This window comes from Triplophysa rosa, linkage group LG22 (genome assembly GCF_024868665.1).
Source record: "Triplophysa rosa linkage group LG22, Trosa_1v2, whole genome shotgun sequence".
Lineage (NCBI taxonomy): Eukaryota > Metazoa > Chordata > Actinopteri > Cypriniformes > Nemacheilidae > Triplophysa > Triplophysa rosa.
The window spans coordinates 7,431,435-7,455,432 of record NC_079911.1 but is presented as its reverse complement, the minus strand read 5'-3'; the positions used below and the strand labels follow the sequence as shown (position 1 = coordinate 7,455,432).

Sequence of the window (23,998 nt, the reverse complement as noted above, 5' to 3'; positions counted from 1 at the left end):
TCATTATTTTTACAAGGACATCATTTTACAGTTACATTTTTGGTATTGTTTGGGCAATATATTGCGTGTAATTCCATAATGTTCAATCTTATCTACGTTTTGTGTAATATTATGAATATTTAGTTTCTTGTTTTTGAACTCACAAATGGAAGGTCTCGTTGAATTTGGGTGCCCAGCTGTTGTTCTTGGATTTAGTTGTGAACTTGCGTTTCTTGTCGCTGAGGTGAGGGCCGATCATGGTGACCTCCACAAACGGCCGGAACATTCCTGAAGTCTGCCACTTCAGATCATTTGCTGCCACAACTAGTTGTAAAGAAATGTTATAAAACAAAACAATCAGAAGCATTTTACAGTAAATACAGCAAAACACAGTTAAACAAGGCAAAAGAAGTAAGGGGGTCATTCTTGCAATCCAGTCATTTTTAAGTCTCTAGTACAAGTTACAAGAGTTAAAGTCACCCATGAGATCAAAAATTATAATTCCTGTTTTTTATGGAAAATCGCATATAAATACTATTATAAATAGTTTACCCGTGTGGGTCATTCTTTTTTTTTATTCATGCACCCTCATAATCTTTAAACGAAATCTTTCGCCCTCTAGTGGCTATCCTTCTCTGATGAGCTCGGGCAGAACATCTTTTAACTTCTCCCCTCCAAATGTCAGTCTGCTGCCAGTTCCATTTCAAAATGAAACACCTGTCATTATAGACGGTTTTAATGGACACAGGCCTGCCCGTAAGTTAAAGGGACAGTTCACCCAAAAATGAAAATTCTGTCATTATTTACTCGCCCTCAAGTTGTTCCAAATCTGTATAGATTTCTTTGTTCTGCTTAACACAAAGGGAGATATTTAGAAGAATGTTAGCAATTTTTAGTTCTGGGGCATCTTTAACTACCATTGTAGGAAAAATTAACATGGTAGTCAAAGATCCCCCAGAACGGTTTGCTTCCTAAATTCTTCAAAATATCTCATTCTGTGTTCAACTGAACAAAAAAAGACACAATACTTTTTCTATCATGGTAGTGAATGATGTCCCAGAACTGAAAATTTCTAACATTCTTCCAAATATCTTTCTCTGTGTTCATCAGAACAAAGATATTTATACAGGTTTTCAACAACTTGAGGGTGAGTAAATGGTGACAGAATTTTCATTTTTTGGTGAATTATCCTTTGAACTTCCGGTCTGTATTTGCTTATAATATAACAATTTCTTTTATTTTTCAATATAATTTATATTAATATTTTATTGTATATCAATTGCATTGCATTGAATTAAAACTACTCAACAGTTATTGATTCTTTGTGGAGGTTTACCAGAAGTTAAGTTTGGGCCACATAACGTTTGTTAATGTTGTTGATGCTGAAACCATCTATACATCCAATCAATTCGCAGTACAGGCCACGCCCACCACTTTTGTGACTATAAGTGTGACTAATAATAATGATTTATGGCAAAAATAAAAATCACCAAATATGGAGATACAAGGTTTCAGAAGGACAGCAGCGTTATGTGAAGTTAAATAGTCACAAATACCTTTTACTGTAACCTTGTGCTCTCCAGTGCCTGGATGAGTGAAGAGGTCAATCTGTATGGAAACTTCTCCTACCGGTTTATCAACTCCGGAACCTAGAAACAAACAGTACAGAAGGTAATACATACCTCACACGCATGGCGAAACGTTTCAACTCACATTAAAAAATAAAATCAAAAAGGTTGTGGAGGTGATTGGGTGAATCTCATGAAGAAATTTGAATATAAAGTGATCATCAAACAAATAAATTCATTATAAAAAACAAACCAAAATAAATAAATCACAAATTTAACTACAATGTCTATGTAACAACTGTGCTAATATGCTTCTATGCAAATGCTTTGTGAGATTGACCCCATTGTAAAACACAAAAAAGCAAATCAACCCAAAAAGAAATGGGTGAAGATCCAGGGAGGCACAATATGATTATTGGTGAGAGGATGTTGGGGTCTCGGGGAGTCTGTAGTGACCTACCCCTGGAGGGCTGTATTTTCTCACTAGCTGTTATCCTCGTACCCTTCCCATTATGCACTGGGGCAAAGACAGAAGCAGAGAAAGCAGTGAAAGAGATAACAGTCAAAGCATAACATTTAACACTGACACGAACACATACATGAGAAAATACTCAGCGCAGAAGGAAATGAAAGAAAAAGCTTGAGGAACGGAGAAAAGATTCCTTGTTTTGTACACATACTGTACACATGTTTGGATCCGGTGTGCAGTTTTATATTAGAGGTCTTCACGGGTCCAAAAATGTGGACCCGAACCCGAAAAGACTCGTGATTGTGCTTCACAGACCCGACCCAGACCCGTCCAATATTTTGAAAGTTGGACCCGAACCCGTTAAGACCCGAGAAATGCTAAAAATGTACTAATAGGATAAGTTGCAATGCACGTGATGTGGAATAAGTCCCGCCTTCTAAATAAAAGAGCCAATCGTCAATTGTTAAAGTCACGTTGTCACTGCTTAAGCTCCGGTTGCCATAGAAACATGACGTGCACATGTGTGTTAGCTGCCTGCCTGCCCTGGAGCAACCTCAGCAACATTATAATATTAATCGACTCGGGTATTATAAAAAATATTAAATAGACCCGGGACCCGAAGTAATGGACCCGACCCGGCCCCGGCTAACCAGGTAAAATATAGACCCGAACCCGTCCCGGGTCCTCCGTGAAGACCTCTATGTTATATATCTCAACACTGACACCTGTTGGTGTAATACTGGTAATGTGAGAAATATTGCAATGAGTTCAGAGAAAAACAGACAATTTTATCCGAAAGATGCAGATGTTTATGTTAGTCACTTTATTTCTCTCTCTCTGTAATTCATACCTTGCGCATGCTGAGTTGTAACAAATGTCTTGATAAGGGTGTCTGTGGTCTGGGTGTAAAGGGACAGCGCGTGTCGCAGTGAGGAAAGCTCTGGGCTTTTCTCCAGGAACGCCTTTTTCAAGCCATTTCCACCAGCGTGGAAGTATTGCTGAAGAGGAAAAACACAATCTTAATTGTCTTTGGTGATACAACAGAAAAACAGATTGCGACTATTTATACCTTTATGGTTTCCAACGCCACATCCATCACGGCACACTGCTTAGGCGACAGGCTTTTAGCATCACCAGACATGTGATCCTGCAGATTAGAGCCGAATAACATTCAACTAAACAAACCAAAGCCGTGCATGAACCTTATAAACTGCGCAGTGCAGAATTGTTCAAATGTTACATTTCTGATGGGCTAAGTCTTGATGGTGATGAAATACTGCAGGTTTAAATCTATCTGATCAATATTCTCCTGCTGGTTACCTCGGAGTCGAGTCAAAGAGATCATAAGGTTAAAGAAATGTTCTGTACCTTGAGTTTGGACAGCTGACCCAGTTCTTTAGCTGCTGAAAAAAACATTCCCTGTCAGGACGACAGCAAAGTGTTAGAGTGGATGGAGGAACATTTCTTTTACTCAATAATTTACTCACTATGGGATTATTGAGATGTGTTTCTCACACAAAGCATTTCAAATGTTCTTCTACATCTAAGGATTTTAATTTGTGACATGAACTTTTCTGGATGGATTTTGAAGATCTGCAACAGTGTTCAAAGATCCATTGCTAATACCATTAGAAAAGTGTTTGACAACTCAAATTAAAAATCCGGTCATTTTGTTACAAGTATGCTGTTCGTTTTTCAATTAATGAAAGAAATCAAAATAATTTTATGCAAAATCTTGGTGCAAAATCGACTTTTTGAAGTGAACACTATGCGTCACACCATTGTACACTGCAAAACATGACATTCTTACTAAGCATTTTTGTCCTGATTTTAGTGAAAATATCTAAAACTTCTTAAATCAATATACAATTACTTTTTACTATATTTGGTCTTGTTTTATGAAAAAGAAAGTAAGAATTAAGTAAGTTTATGGTAAAAACAAGCAAAAAAATCTGTCCATGTGGTGAGAAAAATCAACGTGAATTTAGTTCGACCTTTTTCTCAAGTACCTAATTCAAGTTGATTTTTCTCACCCCATGGACAGATTTTTTGCTTGTTTTTACCATAAACTTACTTCATTCTTATATAATTTTCCATAAAACAAGACCAAATATCTTGAGTCACTTTTCTTGTCAAGTAATTGTATTTTGATTTAAGAATGTTTAGATACTTGTACTACAAAACAAGACAAAGACACTTAGTAACTAAGAATGTCATTTTTTGCAGTGTATATGCTGAAGTAGTCACTAAATACCGTTCAGTACATTTAACTAATATTTAATTTAATATTTAGTCGCGAACCACCGGCATCATATTTAATCTTCTTTATTAAACTTTGATTGCCTCATAATATTTTCTTCTATGAATATGAATATACTGTATAAACATCCAGTAATAGTGATAGACCGATACATTGAGTCGATATTTGGAATTTTAAAATGATTGACATCATTTTGTTCTTAAAAAGGCCACTCGGATGTAAAGCCAGAATTTTAATGCTAAGCCACATGCTGCTAACTAGCAAAGTAATACACAAAATAATTGTTTAATTAGTTTTACAGATTTTCTGTATGTCTCTCGTTTACTGTAACTGCCTCTGTTATGTTGAAATCGGTAACACATTACAATAAGGTGCTATTTGTTAACAGTTGTAAATGCATTAGCTAACAATAGCTAACAATGAACAATTTAGTTTTTCAGCATTTATTAATCCTTGTTAATGTTAGTTACTGTCAATACAATTACTCATGTTAGTTCATGGTGCATTAACTAATGTTAACAGACATCATTAGAAAATGATTAATTTAACATGAACTAAGATTAATAAATGATGTAGAAAAATTGTTCATTGTTAGTTCATGTTAGCTAATGCATCAACTAATTGTTAACAAATAGCAACTTACGGTACAGTGTTACCTCGACATCTTTTTGGCCAATCGGCCAGAGTGCTTTTTAATATCCGGCATAAAAAAACACACAAAACCGGAGAATCTTGTAAACGGCTTGAAAGAATTGGGTCATAAATGACAGAAAATCTTGTCGAAGGAAAGAAAAGCGTTAAAAGATCTGTGTCATTTCCCAACTTATTTTCTCTAAAAACAACCACGTGAGGATATGCGAGTATGCTACTGTAAGTGACAGGGTTTTTATTTTGGGGCGTACTGTCCCTTTAAAATGTAGTTATCAGACTTGTAAAAAGTGCTGTCAATCTTACAAAGGTGTCATTGCCTTGAGGAAGTATAATGGTTTTCTCGAGGCTGTTCATCACGATCCTCCACAGCTCCTTCAGAACTCTCTTCAGGACCGTTTTCTCGCACACCGACGCGAACAGCATCAGACTGCGCGCACACACACACAAACATTTTAGCGAATGAAACGGATCATAACTGCTTGACAAAAGGTGAAATTAGTTTCACCGACTTTGCATCCAAGAAGTCCATGAGCGGCCGCAGCATGTTATCAGAATCCACCTCAACCTGGTTACGGTTGTTGGTGTTCACGGGACCCTTGATCTGGTACAGGAGACTGGCCATCTGTCGCATGCAGTCGTCGATGCGGCTCTGAAACCTGCAGCCAAAGATTTTTTTAACTTAAACAATTTATACGTCATCTTAGAAAGCGTTGTACTGCTAAAATAAAATACTGACGCGTTTCCAAATGTGCCGCTCAGCTCATCCAGAACATTGTTGAGTTTGACCTGTAGATCATTCATGATGTCACTGGCTTCTGTGTCCAACTGCACAAACAACACACACATACAAACTCAAAGCAAGTGAAAGAAAGAAGTGAAGCTTTTCACATCTCATGAACCACCCGGTGTGACAACGTTTTTATAACATCACTGCTTCTTTCACAGTACGATGGTCTGGACGGGTAAAACAATACCATGGTGCACGATAAAGGGAAAAACAACCGTCCCAGTGAGAAAGGAACAGATGAGATGAGACTGGTGATTGTGAAAGTTGATGTGTTTATAAAGTTTCATGAGTATTGTACATCTGTCCAGGTACTGTAGAGTAACCCACCTGTGTACCGCTGATCACCACCTTCAGAGGGAGCAGAGCAAAGAAACACGTTGACTACTTTCAGTCATTTCAAACAATAGCGCTAAACAAACACCATAAATGAACTAAACAAGCAGAATTGAAGCGATGAAGGGGATTACAGGTTATGTTATTCCAGGTATTCTAGAAAACACTATGTCTACAGGATTTAGTGTGAAACCATCGGTCTATTATGGCTCTCCTCATTTTTATTCAGTCAGGCGTAAATTTCAATAAAACTTAAACCTAAACATCATAAATTATTAGAATGTGTCAAAAAATATAGATTATGTAAGGGACAATCAGAGCTGGGCACTAACGGATCACTTGTAATCTGAATTACGTAATCAGATTACAAAAAACAAGTACTTGTAATTGAATTACGTTACATTTGTAAATACTCGTAATCAGAGTACAGTTACTATTTTATTGTTACAGATTACATTACATATTACTTTTTTATTTTTTGGTAAACCTACCCCTTTAACTGTTAAGACAACCAACCCACGATAGCGAGTCTAACATGTTTTTGTTTACAAGCATTTATGTTCGCTATGTATTGTCCAAGAACAGTGTTAATCTTCACAATCTAGCAACAATAACACTATGATTTGCACGATTAGTGCAAATCACAACATTAATAGCGAAACTGCATTAGTCATAAATCCAAATACTGTATATTTGTGCTGCTGAATTGTCCATGCCCAGCGTTCACAATATATCATCTATTTTCAAAATTGTTGTCTACAAAGTTAATACGTGAAAAATATTGATATATTCTCCATTGTTTAAATTGGATTTTGTATACGATAATCACAAACACAGGTGGGTTATACATTTAATCTTTCACAACTTCATTTTGTTGTTTTCCACGGTGTGTACCAGTCATTTGTCCAGTCTTTCTATTGTGAACATTTACATTTGCTTTTAGCAAACCGTTATTAATGTGGCTATTATATATGCAGGTATTTATGAATCTAATTTATGTAGACAAAAGCTTATGGTTAGATTAAAGTCAGATTGCCGTCTGAATACTTTTTGTTTTGCCCCTCACTGCATGAATATTACACCCATTTACATTGATTTGGTATCTACACATGACATCTACACTGTAAGGCCTTTTTTCTATTCTTTAACCATTTTTATTGTAACTACATCTGCTGTTGTATTGCAGTATTGCAGTAAAAAGGCATTTGACTAACTTCTAGTACTTTTATAATTGAATATAATTTAATTTTATATAATTTTAATGTTTTTAAGAAAAGTGTTGTGGACACATAGATACACCAGTAAAGATAAAACGGACACTTGTAAACAAATGTAATCTAAATGTAATCAAAAAGTAGTCAAATTACGTTACGAAATGTGTAATCTAAGGGATTACGTTACTGACTACAAATTTTGCCATGTAGTTTGTTTACCATGGTCATTTGCCAAGTTAAAGCTGTTATTGATGTTAACAGTGTCATTTTTGATCAGACAGGTGAAAATGACAATTATTTTTGTTAGTTAATTTCAAACATTGATCAAACGGACTGGAACTACATGTGCATTAAGCAAGGGATAACGTATACGCATCCGGTTGTTATCGGAGAAATAAGCCCCGACAGTGTAGCACACTAAAGGAGGTTATTTCGCGATAACAGCTGGCTGCTTGTACATTATCCCGCTTATCTACACGGCTACTTGCCACATGAGAATAAAACTGGACATGAAATGTAAATTTGAAATATTTTATTAGCTCATACTTTCGGTTTTAAGATAAGAAACAACGTTCAAATGTCACGAACAGGCAATCTGGTTTATTCATTTGTAAATATAATGTCATTATGTTATTAAAAGACTGTCAAAATGATTTGCTGCATCCAGGTTACCTTTGTTTTATTAGTTTTGAGCGGTTGTTATCTGGGAATAACGAACCTGCAAATGTCGCGACTGGCCGATCAGAATCAAGCATTCCAACGAGCAGTGTAATAAACGGTTTTAATGCACACCTTTCAGCCAATCAGAATCGAGTATTCAAACAGACCATGGTATAATACAAATTGAAGGACAAATGTAAATGTACTTTTTGACCCCACAAAAGAAAAACTCAATGAATACACACCTCCTCCTCGGAGACATCCATCTAAGGACAGAGTTAAGAAAAAAAGAACCTATGAAAATCTGCCCGAGCTTTAAAATCTCTTTATATGTCCACCACTTACAGACACTAATGTATGACTGACAATTGCTTGAACCAGATGGCAACTAACTTCACTTTCCTGAGTCATTTTGCAACTACTATAAACAAATGGTATCAAGGTGATTTGTTTGATAACTGTCAAATCAATTTATACAGGTTTGTAACAATCTGAGGGTGAGTAAATGATGACAGAATTTTCATTTTTGGGTGAACGATCTCCTTAACTACAGTATGGACATATTTTGAGTTTAGTTTGTACAGTGAGGTTGACAATTGTGAGTTCTTATCGGAGTTGATTGAAGATTTGTGAAGGGTGTGAAGTGAGTGAGAGACCGTAAACGGAGGTCAAAATGATCTACTATTAGATGTATCAGGGGACGTTCACACACACGTTCAGACACGGCGGATCATTATAGACAGATGGCTGCTGGCTCTGGGACAGTGGGTTTAGGGTTTTGCCGAATGAACGTCAATGGATCCAACACAGATGAGACCACCAAACCCCACCCCCAAAACAAACCTCCTGAGACTCTTCATCACACTCTTCCTCACTTTCATCCAGCTGAAGAGACAGGAAACTAGATTATTAGCATCATCAACCTTCCTAACCAACCAGTTGCAGAGACATGTGGCCAGCAGATGTCACTGTAATGTTGTTTGAAAGCAATTTCTTGTACTTTCTGAGCAGATTAAAAACAACCATGGCCGGCCTAAAGTCACCGAATCTAATACGATTTATAAAAACAACCTTTCAAACATAAATTCAATATAAGTGCAGTATCAATATTCCTCAAGCTGTCCTATAATATTAATTCTGTTGTCCCACAAACTCTCCACAATTTTCTGCAATTATTCTAAACTACATTTAAAGAGTTCATTTGAAAAAACAGACAACAAAATCATGTTTTTTATTGTGCATTCCACTTAATATCAATTAAACTACAGTTGGGTTGTTTTTGATTATGGAATAATAACTCATAATTACAGATAACTAACACTGTAAAACACAATAAAAAACATGATTTTTGAACACAAGTTATTTTTTACACAATTTCAGTCCTAGCGGTGGAACTGTATACGTGTTTTTATGCTTTTTTTTTCAGACTTAAAAACTCCTAATACAAACCTACTGCTGTCCCAAGCACTGAAATTTCCTATAGGACAGTAAAAATGTTTATTCTATCTACTGTACTTGGTCAAGATGCACACTATAGAGGGATTACTAGAGAGTCTGGGAGTTGGTATTACAGATGTACAGTAACACTGTACCCACCTCACAGTCTTTGACATTCTCACCAATAACCTTGAAATCACAAACAAAAGTAGATAATTGACTTTCTCCTTCTTTCTTCATATCTCATTACAATGTTTCCATGCTCGTACTGATCCTACGAATTACACATTTAGATCTTGCATGTTTGGCCATTTGTGCACACCCACCTCTTCATCTTCCTCGGGATTCATTATTGCATCCAACTTTATTTAATGAAATAAAGAAATGTATCACTTACATCTTGAGTATCAGATCTACATCTATTAATACTGATTTACACATTTCTAGCCTAACATCAGCACTCCTGAAGTAAAAATTCCATTCATTTTTTCCAAAGAGAAAATGTGTTTTTAACGATAACAAAGCGGGTCTACCATTAGCTGTTTCTGTAAAAAACACAAGTCATTGAGAGTTTCGTTTCATTTGTAAAATATCTTGTAATTCCTAATGGAATTCGGCTTTTATACAATACCCATAATGCTAAAGAGAGATCAACCAATCGGAGAGAAATCCTGTTACTGTGGAAACCATAGAAATAATGGGATCATGTGCTCGTCCAAATTCACCTGCTTACTATGCCCTAAAATGATGTACTTGTTTTATTATTTATTGAAAATCACATCATTCATTTGAGTGCTCACCCTGGGACATAATACAGTAAGTATTTCTTTATTAATTATTTCTTATGTATTGTTTACTGTATACTTGCATTTATGAATTCAGTGAGTGACACGCCACTTATTTAATTTTATTGATACATTGTAGCGTCACTAAACTATGCCCACTAGTGGTGAGTTGTGGGTAATGTCAGTCGTTTGAGATCTACACTTCAAATTTTCACCGGAAAAATAGACCATCCGGGTACTTTAAGAATACTATAACATACTATGATTTGGAGCAAACTCATTCAAATTTCGAATACTATTTAGGATGGATAGTATGCAGGACGCAGGGTTGGAATTTAGAACCAATGAGTTCACAGATTTTTTTTAATCTCTGTGGAAAAAATGGCAAAGAACCAAAGCGTGCAGCTACTGTTATTGCGGACTATGAAGTACAGTACATGAAGAATTCAAATCCCTAAATGAATAGTTCACTTTCAAATGAAAAATGCTGTCATTATTCACACGCCCTCTTGTCGTTTCAAACCAGTATGACTTTCTTTCTTCTGCAGATCACAAAGAAGATATTTTAAAAATATCATATTGTGTCTATCCAATAAAAGTCAATAGGGAGGCTCAGAGATGACGTATTTTTGTTTGCAAAACCCAGAAGCGAGTTAGCATTTTAAGACTTCCGGTTCCATCGCTTCAAAGTCTATGGGTTTCTTGAAAGGTTTTTTTTGGTAAATCGCCCGAAATAAGGTCTGTGGCAAACAAAACCTCTAAATATTTTTACGTTTAATTCTATGACATAAAACACACCAATAATAACCCGCTTTTTTAAAGCCTTATTTTAAAAACGTCAGTTGCTAACAAGTTGCTAAAAGTGACTACTTCCTTTGGACGTCATCGTGCATATAAAGCTCACAAATCTCTTAAAACGTAGATACGGATTCATTCACGGAGTAATTACTTACCAGAGAACATTTTTCAAGTTTGAAAGAGTTGTCGGAGACTTGGTGACGTTGATATCGAGCGACCTTAAGTGTAGTCCGTTTATAGCATTGTGTTAGCATTTTACTTCTGACGATTGCATTTCGGCTTCAAAAGTAACAAATGTGGTGTTGATTTGTAAAGATTATCTTGATGGACAAAACGTGTAAACATGATAAACCTTTGTTAATCACAGAGCTTATTTTATGTGATCTTCCAAAAGTCTATGGGAAAAATGCATAGGCTTTCGGTCAAGGGAACCAGCGTGGCGCTAACTTCCGGGTTAGCCTACACAAATACGTCATCTCTGAGGTACTGGATAGGGACCAACGGTTCTTGGTTACCAACAAAAAAGAAAATCACATGTCTCACAAATGACAACAGGGTGAGTAAATGATGACAGAATTTTCATTTTGAAGGTGAACTATTCCTTTAAGATGACACACATCTACAACAACTAAAAACTGCTCTACTTTTCTACTTTTCTCTTCTGACTAGATCTGACTGGTCTAGTCATACCCTGGCTTCCTCTGTGGCAACCTAATGACGAGAGACAAATGAAGCTCATGCTTCCATCAAATACTTGTACAACACAAGTGCACTGAAACATGGATCAAATCATCCAGGTAGCGCACATCAAGCCTGATTCAACCAGCAAGTGTCACTATTTGTAGAAATGACAGGGCAAACGGCACCAATACATCCGTCTGGAGTTATGCGGCGAGATGTCCCTGATGAATGAAGAGAGGACAAACATTTCCTCTGCTTTAAGAAGGTCACCTTTCACTGCTGTTCTCCTACCTGTTTAGCACCCATAGATTCAAACATCTTCTCAAGCTGGACACGCAACTGCTGCACATTATTCATCAAGACACACGGCTGAGGACAGACGGGAAGAGAGAGAGATTTATTAGAAAAGACGTCGAGCTAGCAGAAATGCCATGGAAAGTATCAGGAGAGAGAGACTTACAATCTTCTCTTTATCACAATAGGATGGGAAGATCTTCTTGAGAATGGCGCTGTACTGAAGGAGAACTTTGTCGATGGTCTGTGACACAAATAAATGAGACTGAGATTAAAAAATAGATTTTCTCGAGCGTCCACAATCAAACAGAAGACAACGCTGACGTTTCAGGCAATCTAGAACTGAAGCATCACATCTTTCTCTCATAAAACCGCTGGCCATCGGCCCAATAAGCTCTCCGCCACGCGTCCAATAAAAATTCACGGTGGAATATTTGTCTTTATGGATGGGGACATCAGAGAAGGTTGCCGAGCTTGGCTTGATTGATATGACTGCATTAAACATTTCATTCGATTAGAATCTCTTTCTTTCGGACAAATGTTTTCGTCCTATTGAAATTCTTCAATGCATCCAGATGCCCTTTGGCTAAAAAGGACCGTTCTCTTTTAAATCTCCGATAAATCTAGAAACGAGATAATGCTTTGACAGTGGACATTTGTTGTGATGTGAATGTATTTGTAATGGCATTAGGAGGGACGCCGGTCCACCTTGGCGAATCGGCGGCTGTAGAGGGCCATGACTTTGGGGTCGGGACACTCCAGTTTCTTGATGATCTCAAAGCTCTGGTTGAGCTGAGTGAAGACATCCACCACCGAACAGGAGAAGAGGGCATGCTCAGACGTCTGCTGGAACTGAGGAGAGAATAAAAACAATGTTTTTGTTGCGCTAAAATATTAAATGAAATAAAATCGATGTAATGTGTAGGGGTGTCATATATACCATTATTGCCAATTACTGTGATATTAAAAACCGCTATTATCAATATCAAGATATCATATCATGCAAATATCGTAAATAATTCAGCACCAGTTGTGTTGAGAGCCACATAAATATAAATATTAAAATATAAATATAAATCAGGGTTGTCAAGCGATTATTCGCATCCAGAATAAAAGTTATAAGCTACTATAAGTTATAAGTCTAATATCTCTAATAGAAGTATAAATATTTAGGGCTGTCAAACGATTAATCGTGATTAATCGCACCCAGAATAAAAGTTTGTGTTTACATAATATATGTCTGTGTAGTGTGCATATTATTTTTTTATTAATAAACACATACACGTACATGCATATATTTAAGAAAAATAGACAATATATATATATATATATTTTTTTTTTAATTTTTTAAAAATTATATTTATAATTTCAATTATTGTTAAATATAATCTAAATATCTAAATATTTTCTAAATATATATACATGTATGTTTATGTTTTTGTGTTAATAAATACAAAATTAGTATGCACAGTACACAGACATGTATTATGTAAACAAAAACCTTTATTCTGGATGCGATTAATCATGATTAATCGTTTGACAGCCCTAATATATATATATATATATCACAATATATATATATATATATATATATATGTGTATGTGTGTGTGTGTGTGTGTGTTTAGAAAACGTTTAGATGTATTTATTTATATATACCAATAATTGAAATTATTCATAATTGTTTATTAATTTTTATATTTCATACTTTTCTTAAATACATGCATATGTATTTACAAATGAATATGCACAGTCCACAGTAATATATTATGTAAACACAAACTTTTATTATGGATGCGATTAATCGCGATTAATCGATTGATTAAATAAAAATAAAAATAAATATATGTATTTATAAATATGAAAAAACAACTAATTAAAAAAAATTAAAGATAGATTTTAAAAATGTCTTTTTAGAAAAACATTTCAGTTGATTTCGTGATAATATCAAATCTTTCCTTAATGATGTACTTAAATGTGTTCAAGATAACAGACTTTAAGAGGTAGATAATAAAGAGAAACGTCTCACTCCATCTTTCTTATCTCTCTCCAGAGCTCCATGCATGAACTCCATTGACACGTCTTCATTCTCATCCAGCCACTGTAGGACGAACTGCTGGAACCATCTAAAAGCATAAAACATAAGAGGATCAAACTTGTGTTTTCTTGTATGTGTTTGGTTGAAGATGTCATAAGGAGGTTTCTCACGTTGGGTACTCAGGCACGGCTCCCTTGAAGGCCGGCAGACCCTTGACATATTCGTTGTACAGCCATTTGACCTTGAAGTGCAGGTTCATGTAGTCTGCGCTCCTACACAGCCGGTGCTTCTCATGTTCTGCGAAACAAATCACAACACGTGTGTCCAAGTCAACAATATTTAGAAATGCTTTCGACAGAACGTTGGTAAACAAGCAACACTGACCCCCATTGACTTCCATTCTATGTACACAAAACCACTGAGACATTTCTCAAAATATCTTCTTTTGGGTTTCACAGAAGAAAGAGTCGTATACAGGTTTTGACCGACATGAAGATAAATAAATAATGGCATACATTTTATTTTTGGGTGAGCTATCCTTTCAAATCAGCCTGGACCAGTTTGGCTTTTTTGCTAGTGATACAGACAATCATTCATAATGTTTACATTGTGTGCTATGTTAACAATGATGACAATGTATACACACCCCAGGTTATGCATTTAAAGGAGTAGCTCACCTTAAAAATGAAAATTCTGTCATCGTTACTCACCCTCTTGTCATTTCAAGAAGAACACAAAAGAAGATTGATTTGAAGAATGTTGTTAACAGCCCCCCATTCACTTGCATTGGTAATAATAGAAGTGAATGGGGGGCTGTGCTGTTCTGTTACTAACATTTTGTCAAAATATCTTCTTTTGTGTTCTGCAGAACAAAGAAAGTCATACAGGTTTGAAATGACAAGAGGGTGAGTAAACGATGACAGAACTTTCATTTTTAAGGTGAACTACTCCTTTAAGTAATGTTTGTCTACCAAAGCACAGTTTAATGTTGAAACATGCACAACAGCATAAAAAAGCATTTTTTAGAGGTTCCCACACTAGTTTTCAATCTTGTTTGACATGCCAAATCTAGTTTCTAGTACAAATACAAATCATCAGACCAAACCTGTATTCACAATCACTGACCTTCCATGGCATATTTCATATCCTGAGAGAACTGATTCCACATGACTTCAGCGCTTAACTTCCCCACATTCAGTTCCTGAGGAAATCTACATGACAACAAAAAACAATGATGATGTCAGATCATGATGCCTATTTGAGCATTGAGCATTGAGCTACATGTATTGTGGCCATTCCATATGGAGGACAAAAATTATAAATAAATAAATGTATAAATAAATAAATATATAAACGAATAAATGTAATAATATGAAAATAAATAAAGGAATGAATGGTTTGATAAAACAAAATAATTCGTTTTAGCTATTATTGATCTTAGCTTTAACTTTTATATTCATTTTTTAAATTGATTTATTATTTTTTGTGTCCATTTTTTAATTATTTTTTATTATTATTATTATTTATTTTTAGATTATTTTATTTATCATTTCCTTTTATTTTTACATTTATTTATTTATACGTTTATTTATTTTTATATTTATTTATTATCGCATGTATTTATTTCCACTTTTATTTATTTATTCTTGAATTTATTCTTACTTTTCTGTGTCTTGTATGATAATTAGATGGGTTGGTCTTGCCTACTATTGGTTCAGCGTAGATTGAAGCGTTTGATCGATTACTCTTGACTTGTTTTGGACTAACGTCACGTCACTCACTGATCGTTTGCTTCGTGTATAACGTTAAGTAACTATGGCGGGCGCACAATTAGCTAGAGAGTTACAGCATTTAGCCAATGAAGTCGATAACCATGCATCAAATGACTATGTGTCATTCAGATTAGATGCACTTATTGATGATTTATTACAGATTGACGGCGAGATAAATGACAAAGTTCTTCCTCAGTTGTTAGCCTCTTTGCAGCACATTCAAAGTCTGTGCGAGTCAGAGGGTGCTATGGTGGCGTTACAGTTCAACTGGTGAAAATCATAAAGCACAAAATGTAATAAGGTTTAACTACACAGATGAGCTTATAAACCGAAGTCGCAAACTGACGCTTTGTCAAAGTGATAGTTATAAGCAGCCTTTCGGTTAGAAAAAGCGTAAAGATTTAATGTAACATGATGTAACATAATGTAAATGAATTGAGACATAGTGAACTTAAGTCACAAGTTAACACGGTAGTAATGAGCATCGTTCTTTCACTACAGGGGCCATCAAATGGAAACCATTCCTTCTAAAAAGACGTGGTTACTAAACGGTACTCGTAAACTACATTCCATAAGAGATAAATAACACAGAGGTCACAAGTTAAAACGGGCATATTCCCTTGATTCATCCAGCTGCATATTGTTGTGTGACATCTTGATATTATTGCAAAGATCCGCAGCAGCTAGCATTGCGAAATAGCTTAGTGTGATTGTTACCGTAGTAACACGCTGCCTCGCTTTATTGCATGGGTACGAATCCCGTGTCAAATCGCTTTATTTATTTTTTCACCTCGCTTCAGCCGTCACGGGCGATCATAGCAATAATTTGCAATCTTAACAAGAATGTCAAAATCATGTAACAAGAAAGTCTGTGTTTATTAGACATCTTAATATCAAGTCGTCTTGTGCTTTCAGAATCGACGAATCTGCTGAGGTCGTTCATGCACCTCTTTGGCAGAGGACCTGTAACCGGAACTTGGTCACCACCTTAGCACCCCCTGACTCGCACAGATTTTGAAGAACTTTGTCATTTATCTCGCCGTCAATCTGTAATAAAACATCAATAAGCGCACCTAATCTGAATGACACACAGTCATTTGATGCATGGTTAAATGCTGTAACTCTCTAGCTAATTGTGCGCCCGACAAAGTTACTTAACGTTATACACGAAGCAAACGATCAGTGAGTGACGTGACGTTGGTCCAAAACAAGTCAAGAGTAATCGATCAAACGCTTCAATCTACGCTGAACCAATAGTAGGCAAGACCAACCCATCTAATTATCATACAAGACACAGAAAAGTAAGAATAAATTCAAGAATAAATAAATAAAAGTGGAAATAAATACATGCGATAATAAATAAATATAAAAATAAATAAACGTATAAATAAATAAATGTAAAAATAAAAGGAAATGATAAATAAAATAATCTAAAAATAAATAATAATAATAATAAAAAATAATTAAAAAATGGACACAAAAAATAATAAATCAATTTAAAAAATGAAAAGAAAAGTTAAAGCTAAGATCAATAATAGCTAAAACGAATTATTTTGTTTTATCAAACCATTCATTCCTTTATTTATTTTCATATTATTACATTTATTCGTTTATATATTTATTTATTTATTTATACATTTATTTATTTATAATTTTTGCAGGTTTAGTCCTCCATAATTCCAGTCCAGTGTTTGCTGAATTTCAACAAAGTCATCCAACAGCAATGTGAAAGACTGACAGCATGACAAGACGCATGAAAACTGTGATAAAAATCAAGGTTATAGCTTTTCCTAAACACAAATATTACAGTTGTATTGCTTAAAAGTGAATATGAACTTGTTTTTGTCTGAAAAAATACAGAGCATCTTTTTTTTTATTTTGACCTGTTTCTCCGGTTTCATTTTCTGCAAATAATGCAAATGGAAACAATATTTTTTATTTGAAATTTGGGAGAAATATTGTTAGTAGTAGAATGAAACAAACACTTTACCTAAACACATCTAACAGTAAATCGCGAAAAACTGAAAATAATTCAGACAGGGTGCTTGTAGATTTAGGCAAACTCACTGGTTTAGTACAGGACCGTAAGAGTTGCGATCTTCCTCGATGATGGACACAATAAGGGTGATAAGTTTAGGCCAGAAGTCCAAGTTCTTAATGCTCGGACCTTGATCCTCCGGAGTGATTTCTTCCTTATTCTGATAGAAAATATGAAATGTTTGCTTGAATTCTTGAAAAAAAATACAATAGCAGACAGGAGAGATTTGCTTTGTTTCTACTTTTATAATTCTGTGTGGTGCAGCTATTGCAAACTTTCCTTTGAAATATTGTTTTTCAATATTTAATAAAGGACTGAATTTCGAACCGTGTCTCCAATCTGAGGATACTGGCGACTGTACAGCTCTTGACAGTTGTTGAAGATGTAGTCATAGGTGGAGTTGAGACAGGCCTTCACACAGTCTCGCACAACCTGACTGGCTCTTGGAGGACTTTGCAGTTCCTGGACCTGACCAGCGTGAGGCGATAGAGAGATAAAGAAGTGAAATAAGTGGCTGATCCACTGTATGTGCATTATCTCAGTTTTATTTGGATATCGGAAAAACCACTGCCAGAAAATACTCCTATTTTGGAAACTACTGGAACACAGTGTTAGCTTTTATTGAGACTGCGTTCTATACCTTCATCCGGAAAAAGGTGATGCTGGTCAGGAGGTCAACAGTAGATTTGAGGTCCTGGAGACGCTCCTTACTGCTCGCAGGAAAGTTATTCTAATAAAGACATGATACAATGAATAAGAATCGACTGTTTAGGGTCCAACAATAGGCTGTAAATGAAAAAGGCACCAAAACTCACTCGATACATTGAGAGGTCAATGCGCAGAGAATTGTGAAGTTGATCCAACAGCTTGACAAATCGTTCTTTCTGTTAGAATAGAAAAATACTAAAGATCAGTCATTTCAATGATGTGGGGTAACTAAATGGTGACAGAATTTTAACAATTCCTAAGAGATAAAACGCAATATTAGGCAATATAAAATGTATATGTTCAAATGTTTATGTATTTAAATCACATCTAGTGGTACTAACAAGCTTTTTTGACACTGGAAAAGAACAACATGTTCTCATTGCGAAGATAAGTTAAGTTAAGTTAACATTAAAAACCAACACCGTTTTCCTGGCATAAATATTACAGATTGCAATTAGCCGAAGTGTTTTAATCCATAACAATGAATTGAACAGCGTGTCCCATGCTTTACAAAGTGGTCTGTCAATGCAAATTTATAAAAACGACATCCACACTAGACACTTTTCCGTTCCCAAAATTGCCTTTCAATTTTGTGTTTAACAGTTTCCTTGCAAAAGCCTGAACGTTAAATAAGATTAATTCCTGACACATTGAGACATTGTCAAATCTGTATCAGTCCGTCTCTGTGACTCAATTTAATGGACATTATGAAGATCTCATCTATCCCACACTTCCTCCATATTCAGAAGTAATGTATGACATCTCATTGACATAAACTATGAAATGTATAACATTTTTGATTCATTAAAATGAAGTCATCTAAATCAAATTTCAGATTTTTCACACAAACTGGATTCAGGTACTGAATTTGAGGACTCATTGCAAATAAGAGTACCCGACTGAATGACCTGGCATTTGAGCAATAAAAAAATGATAAATGTAATAAAAACAAATAAATGGTGGCTGTGTAAATAAAGCCATGGATATGATATTTCATAATAATGCAGGGAGTTTCTTGATGTGAGGTGACTACTCTTTTTCTTTTTAAAGCAAAAACTATTCCAGATATAAGTTCTTAGAAGCATGATTAGAGACCATATACATGTATAGTCTATACAAACTATACATGTATTCGTTTTTCACGTTCGTCTGTATACTGTGTCATAGTTGAACATACCCCAAAGTTGGATGCAGCGAATCTGTCGCTGGCGGAGACATTGGTGGATGCGGTGGTGTGGGCGTAGTAGGCGTTGATGTTGGCCAGCAGGGTGCTCATCACAGCAGGAACCCCGGGACACATATACTTAGACGAAAGACATGCAAAGTGCCTGCAAGCACAAAGAGAGAGAAAACGCGTGTACATTTGCTTCTCTGTACATTTATACATACAAACAGCAGCAGGATAATCTCCGCTAAACCAGTTAACTAGTCAGTTTCACCATTTATTCATCTTCATGTCATTTCAAACCTGTATGAGTTTCTTTCCTATGCAGAGCATAAAAGAAGATATTTTGAAGAACTTTGGTAACCAAACAACATTGGCGTTTCTCCAAATATCTTCTTTTGTGCTTCACAGAAGAAAGAGTCCTATACAGGTTTTGAATTTGGCACAAAAAAAAAAGAACACCTTCTATACAGTATTGCCAATGAATCTCCACTAAAGGTGTGTCAGATAGAGGTCTAGTTAATCTCTTGTAATTGGCTGGTTAGACGGGACTTTGGTGTGAGATATGGCCTCATGTGTGTGCTTTATCTGACTGATTTGCACTATTACTAAGTCTCTTCACACCAGAGCGAGACTGACTTATACTGGTCATTAACAACCAGACACACAATGGGGACTCGGGCATACACTTTCTCACTGCCTTCTAACATACACCCGCAAAAACAGAGAACACAATTTCCTTATCACTGACTGAAAACAAACAGCCAGATATAGTATAATGGGTTTCTGGATGTTGATGGTCTGACGTTTAAAAATGAACATAAGGGGGTATTTCGTAAATTCTATAATCTGACATGATTCGGACTGAGACGAGATATTGATTGAATCATGAAAAGTAGTCATTCATTACTGGAATGGAGCCTGGAATGGAAACACTGCCAACGCTCTCTTTAGGGAAGGCTTTTAGCATGTGAAGGTTAAGTTAATCTTCTAGAGCATTTCAACGTATCCCAATGGTAGTGAATTAGCATTAGAAACATCAACTGGCCTTAAAGGGACAGTTCACCCACAAATTGATACAGTGTCTGCTTTTTTGACTATCAAAGTGAGGGCACCATGGGCATTTTATGTATCAACAATGACCACGATTTCAGCACATTTTTTACAGAACCTCCTCAAAATTTGTCCCCATTGCCTTAGTCATTTTTTTTGTACTATGGAAAGTCAATGGGGACAAATTTAGAAGTGAACTACTCCTTTAATTCGCTCCATCCAAGATGACTTTTTGTCTTCAATTGTTACATTTTAGCTTTGTGTGGACTATCTCTTTAAATGACTGTGCGAACTTTTGCAAGACTTTAAAATAGTTGCAATATCTAAACATATAACATTTTGTAGAATGTCACACAGCCCATAACTATACATGTGGCTTTGATGATGTCATCCTTTAGAGGTGAAGCATGTTCTAAAAGGTCCAATGTATGAAATGTAGCAGCATCTAGTGGTGAGGTTTCGAACTGCAACCAACTGCTCACTCCACCCCTCCCTTTCGAAGCACTACGGTGGCTCTCACAGGACAAAGACGTTGTCACATTTTTACATCATTGCCGAAGGAGATAACAAATTTGCAAAACACGCTCTGTAGAGCCGTTTGTCTGTTTAGGGCTACTGTAGACACAACATGGTGAATCCCATGTAAGGGGACCCGCGGTGTATGTAGATAAAAATAGCTCATTCTAGGGTAATAAAAACATAACACTTCATTATGTAAGGTCTTTATACACCTCTGAAGACATATTATAATGCAATATAATATACAAGCATGTATATTATATTGCATTTCTGTCAATAGATCCTCCATAAAGCAACAGTTTTTAAAAATCGCCGCTAGAGGGCACACGGTCAAAACAACAACAATGGCGTAGCTTGATGACGCTGTGAAAGAGCGTGGAATGATGGGATCTGTTGTCTTCAACTCCACCGCTGATGGCCATCAATCACACGGGAACGAGAAATCATGTTAGCGGATGAGGTAAAGTAAGCTTTATAAATGTTGTGTATAATTGTGGTCTATGACTGCTCGAAACAAGCTAGTGGCTTGCTAGACACTACTTCCCCAATTGTCCACGACACTGTTGTCATGTGGTTTCTACGTCAGTAAAGGCGGTAACAAAGGGGAATGCGGATATGATGCTATTGACAAGTGACTGCACAGCCCCGTGTCACTGTTTAGAATGACGATTTTATCACGATTTACAAGTAATTGGAAACACTGTAAGTACTCAGCTGAACAAAATATATAAAACTGGCCTAGTGGTTTTTGGATATTTTACTGCAAAATAGTTACTGTACCTTTAATATCACACATTGCACCTTTAAATTTTCACGACAGATTAAACATTAAACATTTACGAGCACTGCAGAAACTGTGTATTACACTTCTAGTTCTATGTTAATGTATTGTTGACGTCATTAGAAACGAGGTCAGCACAGGAAACTGGTGGACGAGTGGGTTGATGTATTGAATAATTGAATAAAACATACGTCATGGCCTGGTAGATGGATTCAATCCCATAGCGCATTGCAAACTCATCCACTATCTCTTGGGCCACATCATCAAAGTAGACCTTCCAGGCATCATCGCCACGGGCATCAGGGATCTTCACCCCACCCAGGCCAAGGACGTCTGTGATGTGGTGAAAGAGGTTCTGAGAAAAACAACACAAAACAGGGTTCACAGGTTAATGTTCGGTGATCACGACAGCATTGTTTACATGTTATGGACATACTGTAGTGTTCATGAGTTGCTGTGATGTTCTACCTCATGCAAACAGGTGTACTGGATGTGATAGGGAGCCACTTTTTCTTCACCCTTGATTTCCACGCTGATCTGAAGGCGAATGGCACCAGAAACCGCAGACTTGTCTGTTCTTTTTTCTGTTTGTGTGACACACACATTGGATGTTTAGGAGAAATGATCATGTGCGGTGATATCAAAGAAACACAGAGCAATGAAATACACGTTCAGGGTTAGATTCAATCAAAATGCAGGTAAATGTTTTTTGTGTGTGGTGTCTATTGTTTACATAGAGAGGGCGGGGTTTATGACCTTTACACGTTTAATTCTCACATTTAATGTTCAGCCTTTTACTCGCACACACAAAACCACTTCAAGATCTTAAAATAGAAATGCAGGGTTCTTCTCTTCCCAACCGTTTCATCTGACAGGCAAATTATTGAGATAATTTATATGTGTCGGCTAAATGGAGAATTTCCGACTGGAGTGGGCTACATAATAATCAAGGAGGATCTCTGTTCTGAAGGAGGGCGAGAGAGAGAGAGAAACAGTCAAAGGACGTGAAGCTGAATTACTGCTATTGAGAATAATTGTTACAGCAGATGTGGTGGTCAGATGAAGACTTGTAGAGCGGTGGACCGGACGGCAGAAATGAGGACAGTGCAGACTGTATCGGATTAAATGAGAGATAAACGAGATGGATTATAGCAGAATGAAGTTGAATTCAGAGCAGTAGATTTCACAGCTCTGAAAGTTCTGATGCACACGTGGATAATTGGGCACGACGAGACGGGCTGTCAAACGGTGAGACGTGGGTAATGGAGTACACACACAAATGCTGAACTCAAGGGCCACATTCCATTTAAAGATGGGCAGAGAGATGGCCCATCGTGTCATTTATCATCTTGAGCAATTTCCAGAATTCAATAACAGAGGATGGAAGTACATTTATATTTTGTGTCTGGATACAGAGATCTTGTGACTGTAAGAAACATCAAGGTCACAACAGAACAAAATTTTAACACAGCAATGCTAAGAAAACAAAAACAAAGCACGCTTCCACCGTTTAAAGAAATAATTCACAAACTCATTTTCTTTATTCCCTGGATTAGGAAATATGAGGAATGTTGCATTGTTTCAGAAATTACATCATGAACAACGTGCTGTTATTTGCCAAATATGAAAAAAAATTGTACAGGTTCGAGTGACAAAATATGACTAATATGTTTGGGTTAACTGTTCCTTTAATACCAACTAGGGCTGCCGCAATATCAGATTTTAACACCACGGTTATCTCGGCAAAAAACCCCCGCTGGTAATATTATCACGGTATTGTTGGGATTATACCATCTGTTAGGGATGTGGCGGTGATGAAATTTTCCCACCAGTTAATCGACGCGTAAAAACGCCGGTAGTACCGGTGACACCGGAGGTGAAGGGTTTGCTGTGGGGTGGTAGAAGATGCGGCCGTGCGCATGACGCATTTTACGTTGTTTTGAATTAGCGGAAATTTGGGAACGGCAATTGCTTGAATTAATGGTGGGTCAATATCTTTCTTAATAAAAA

The 23,998-nt window shown here is 36.3% G+C and overlaps 1 protein-coding gene across 2 annotated transcripts in view; it reads right to left on the bottom strand.

The window, feature by feature from the left end:
* Positions 1-23,998, bottom strand: part of unc13bb (unc-13 homolog Bb (C. elegans)) — a 75,480-nt gene that overhangs the window by 2,188 nt on the left and 49,294 nt on the right. The window contains exons 19-42 of one of the 2 annotated variants that reach the window (XM_057321364.1): positions 22,457-22,572; positions 22,180-22,343; positions 19,648-19,798; positions 18,578-18,646; positions 18,403-18,492; positions 18,090-18,230; positions 17,792-17,922; positions 15,078-15,163; positions 14,123-14,249; positions 13,944-14,040; positions 12,625-12,768; positions 12,083-12,160; positions 11,914-11,991; positions 8,765-8,806; positions 8,167-8,187; positions 6,042-6,062; positions 5,664-5,752; positions 5,437-5,583; positions 5,231-5,354; positions 3,385-3,435; positions 3,086-3,163; positions 2,867-3,014; positions 1,536-1,628; positions 144-303 (exon numbers count right to left, since the gene is read on the bottom strand). In XM_057321364.1, the coding sequence (XP_057177347.1) occupies positions 144-303; positions 1,536-1,628; positions 2,867-3,014; positions 3,086-3,163; positions 3,385-3,435; positions 5,231-5,354; positions 5,437-5,583; positions 5,664-5,752; positions 6,042-6,062; positions 8,167-8,187; positions 8,765-8,806; positions 11,914-11,991; positions 12,083-12,160; positions 12,625-12,768; positions 13,944-14,040; positions 14,123-14,249; positions 15,078-15,163; positions 17,792-17,922; positions 18,090-18,230; positions 18,403-18,492; positions 18,578-18,646; positions 19,648-19,798; positions 22,180-22,343; positions 22,457-22,572 (2,446 nt within the window). Of the gene's footprint in view, positions 1-143; positions 304-1,535; positions 1,629-2,007; positions 2,065-2,866; positions 3,015-3,085; positions 3,164-3,384; positions 3,436-5,230; positions 5,355-5,436; positions 5,584-5,663; positions 5,753-6,041; positions 6,063-8,166; positions 8,188-8,764; positions 8,807-11,913; positions 11,992-12,082; positions 12,161-12,624; positions 12,769-13,943; positions 14,041-14,122; positions 14,250-15,077; positions 15,164-17,791; positions 17,923-18,089; positions 18,231-18,402; positions 18,493-18,577; positions 18,647-19,647; positions 19,799-22,179; positions 22,344-22,456; positions 22,573-23,998 lie in introns of both variants that reach the window. The other variant, XM_057321365.1, reaches the window with a different exon arrangement.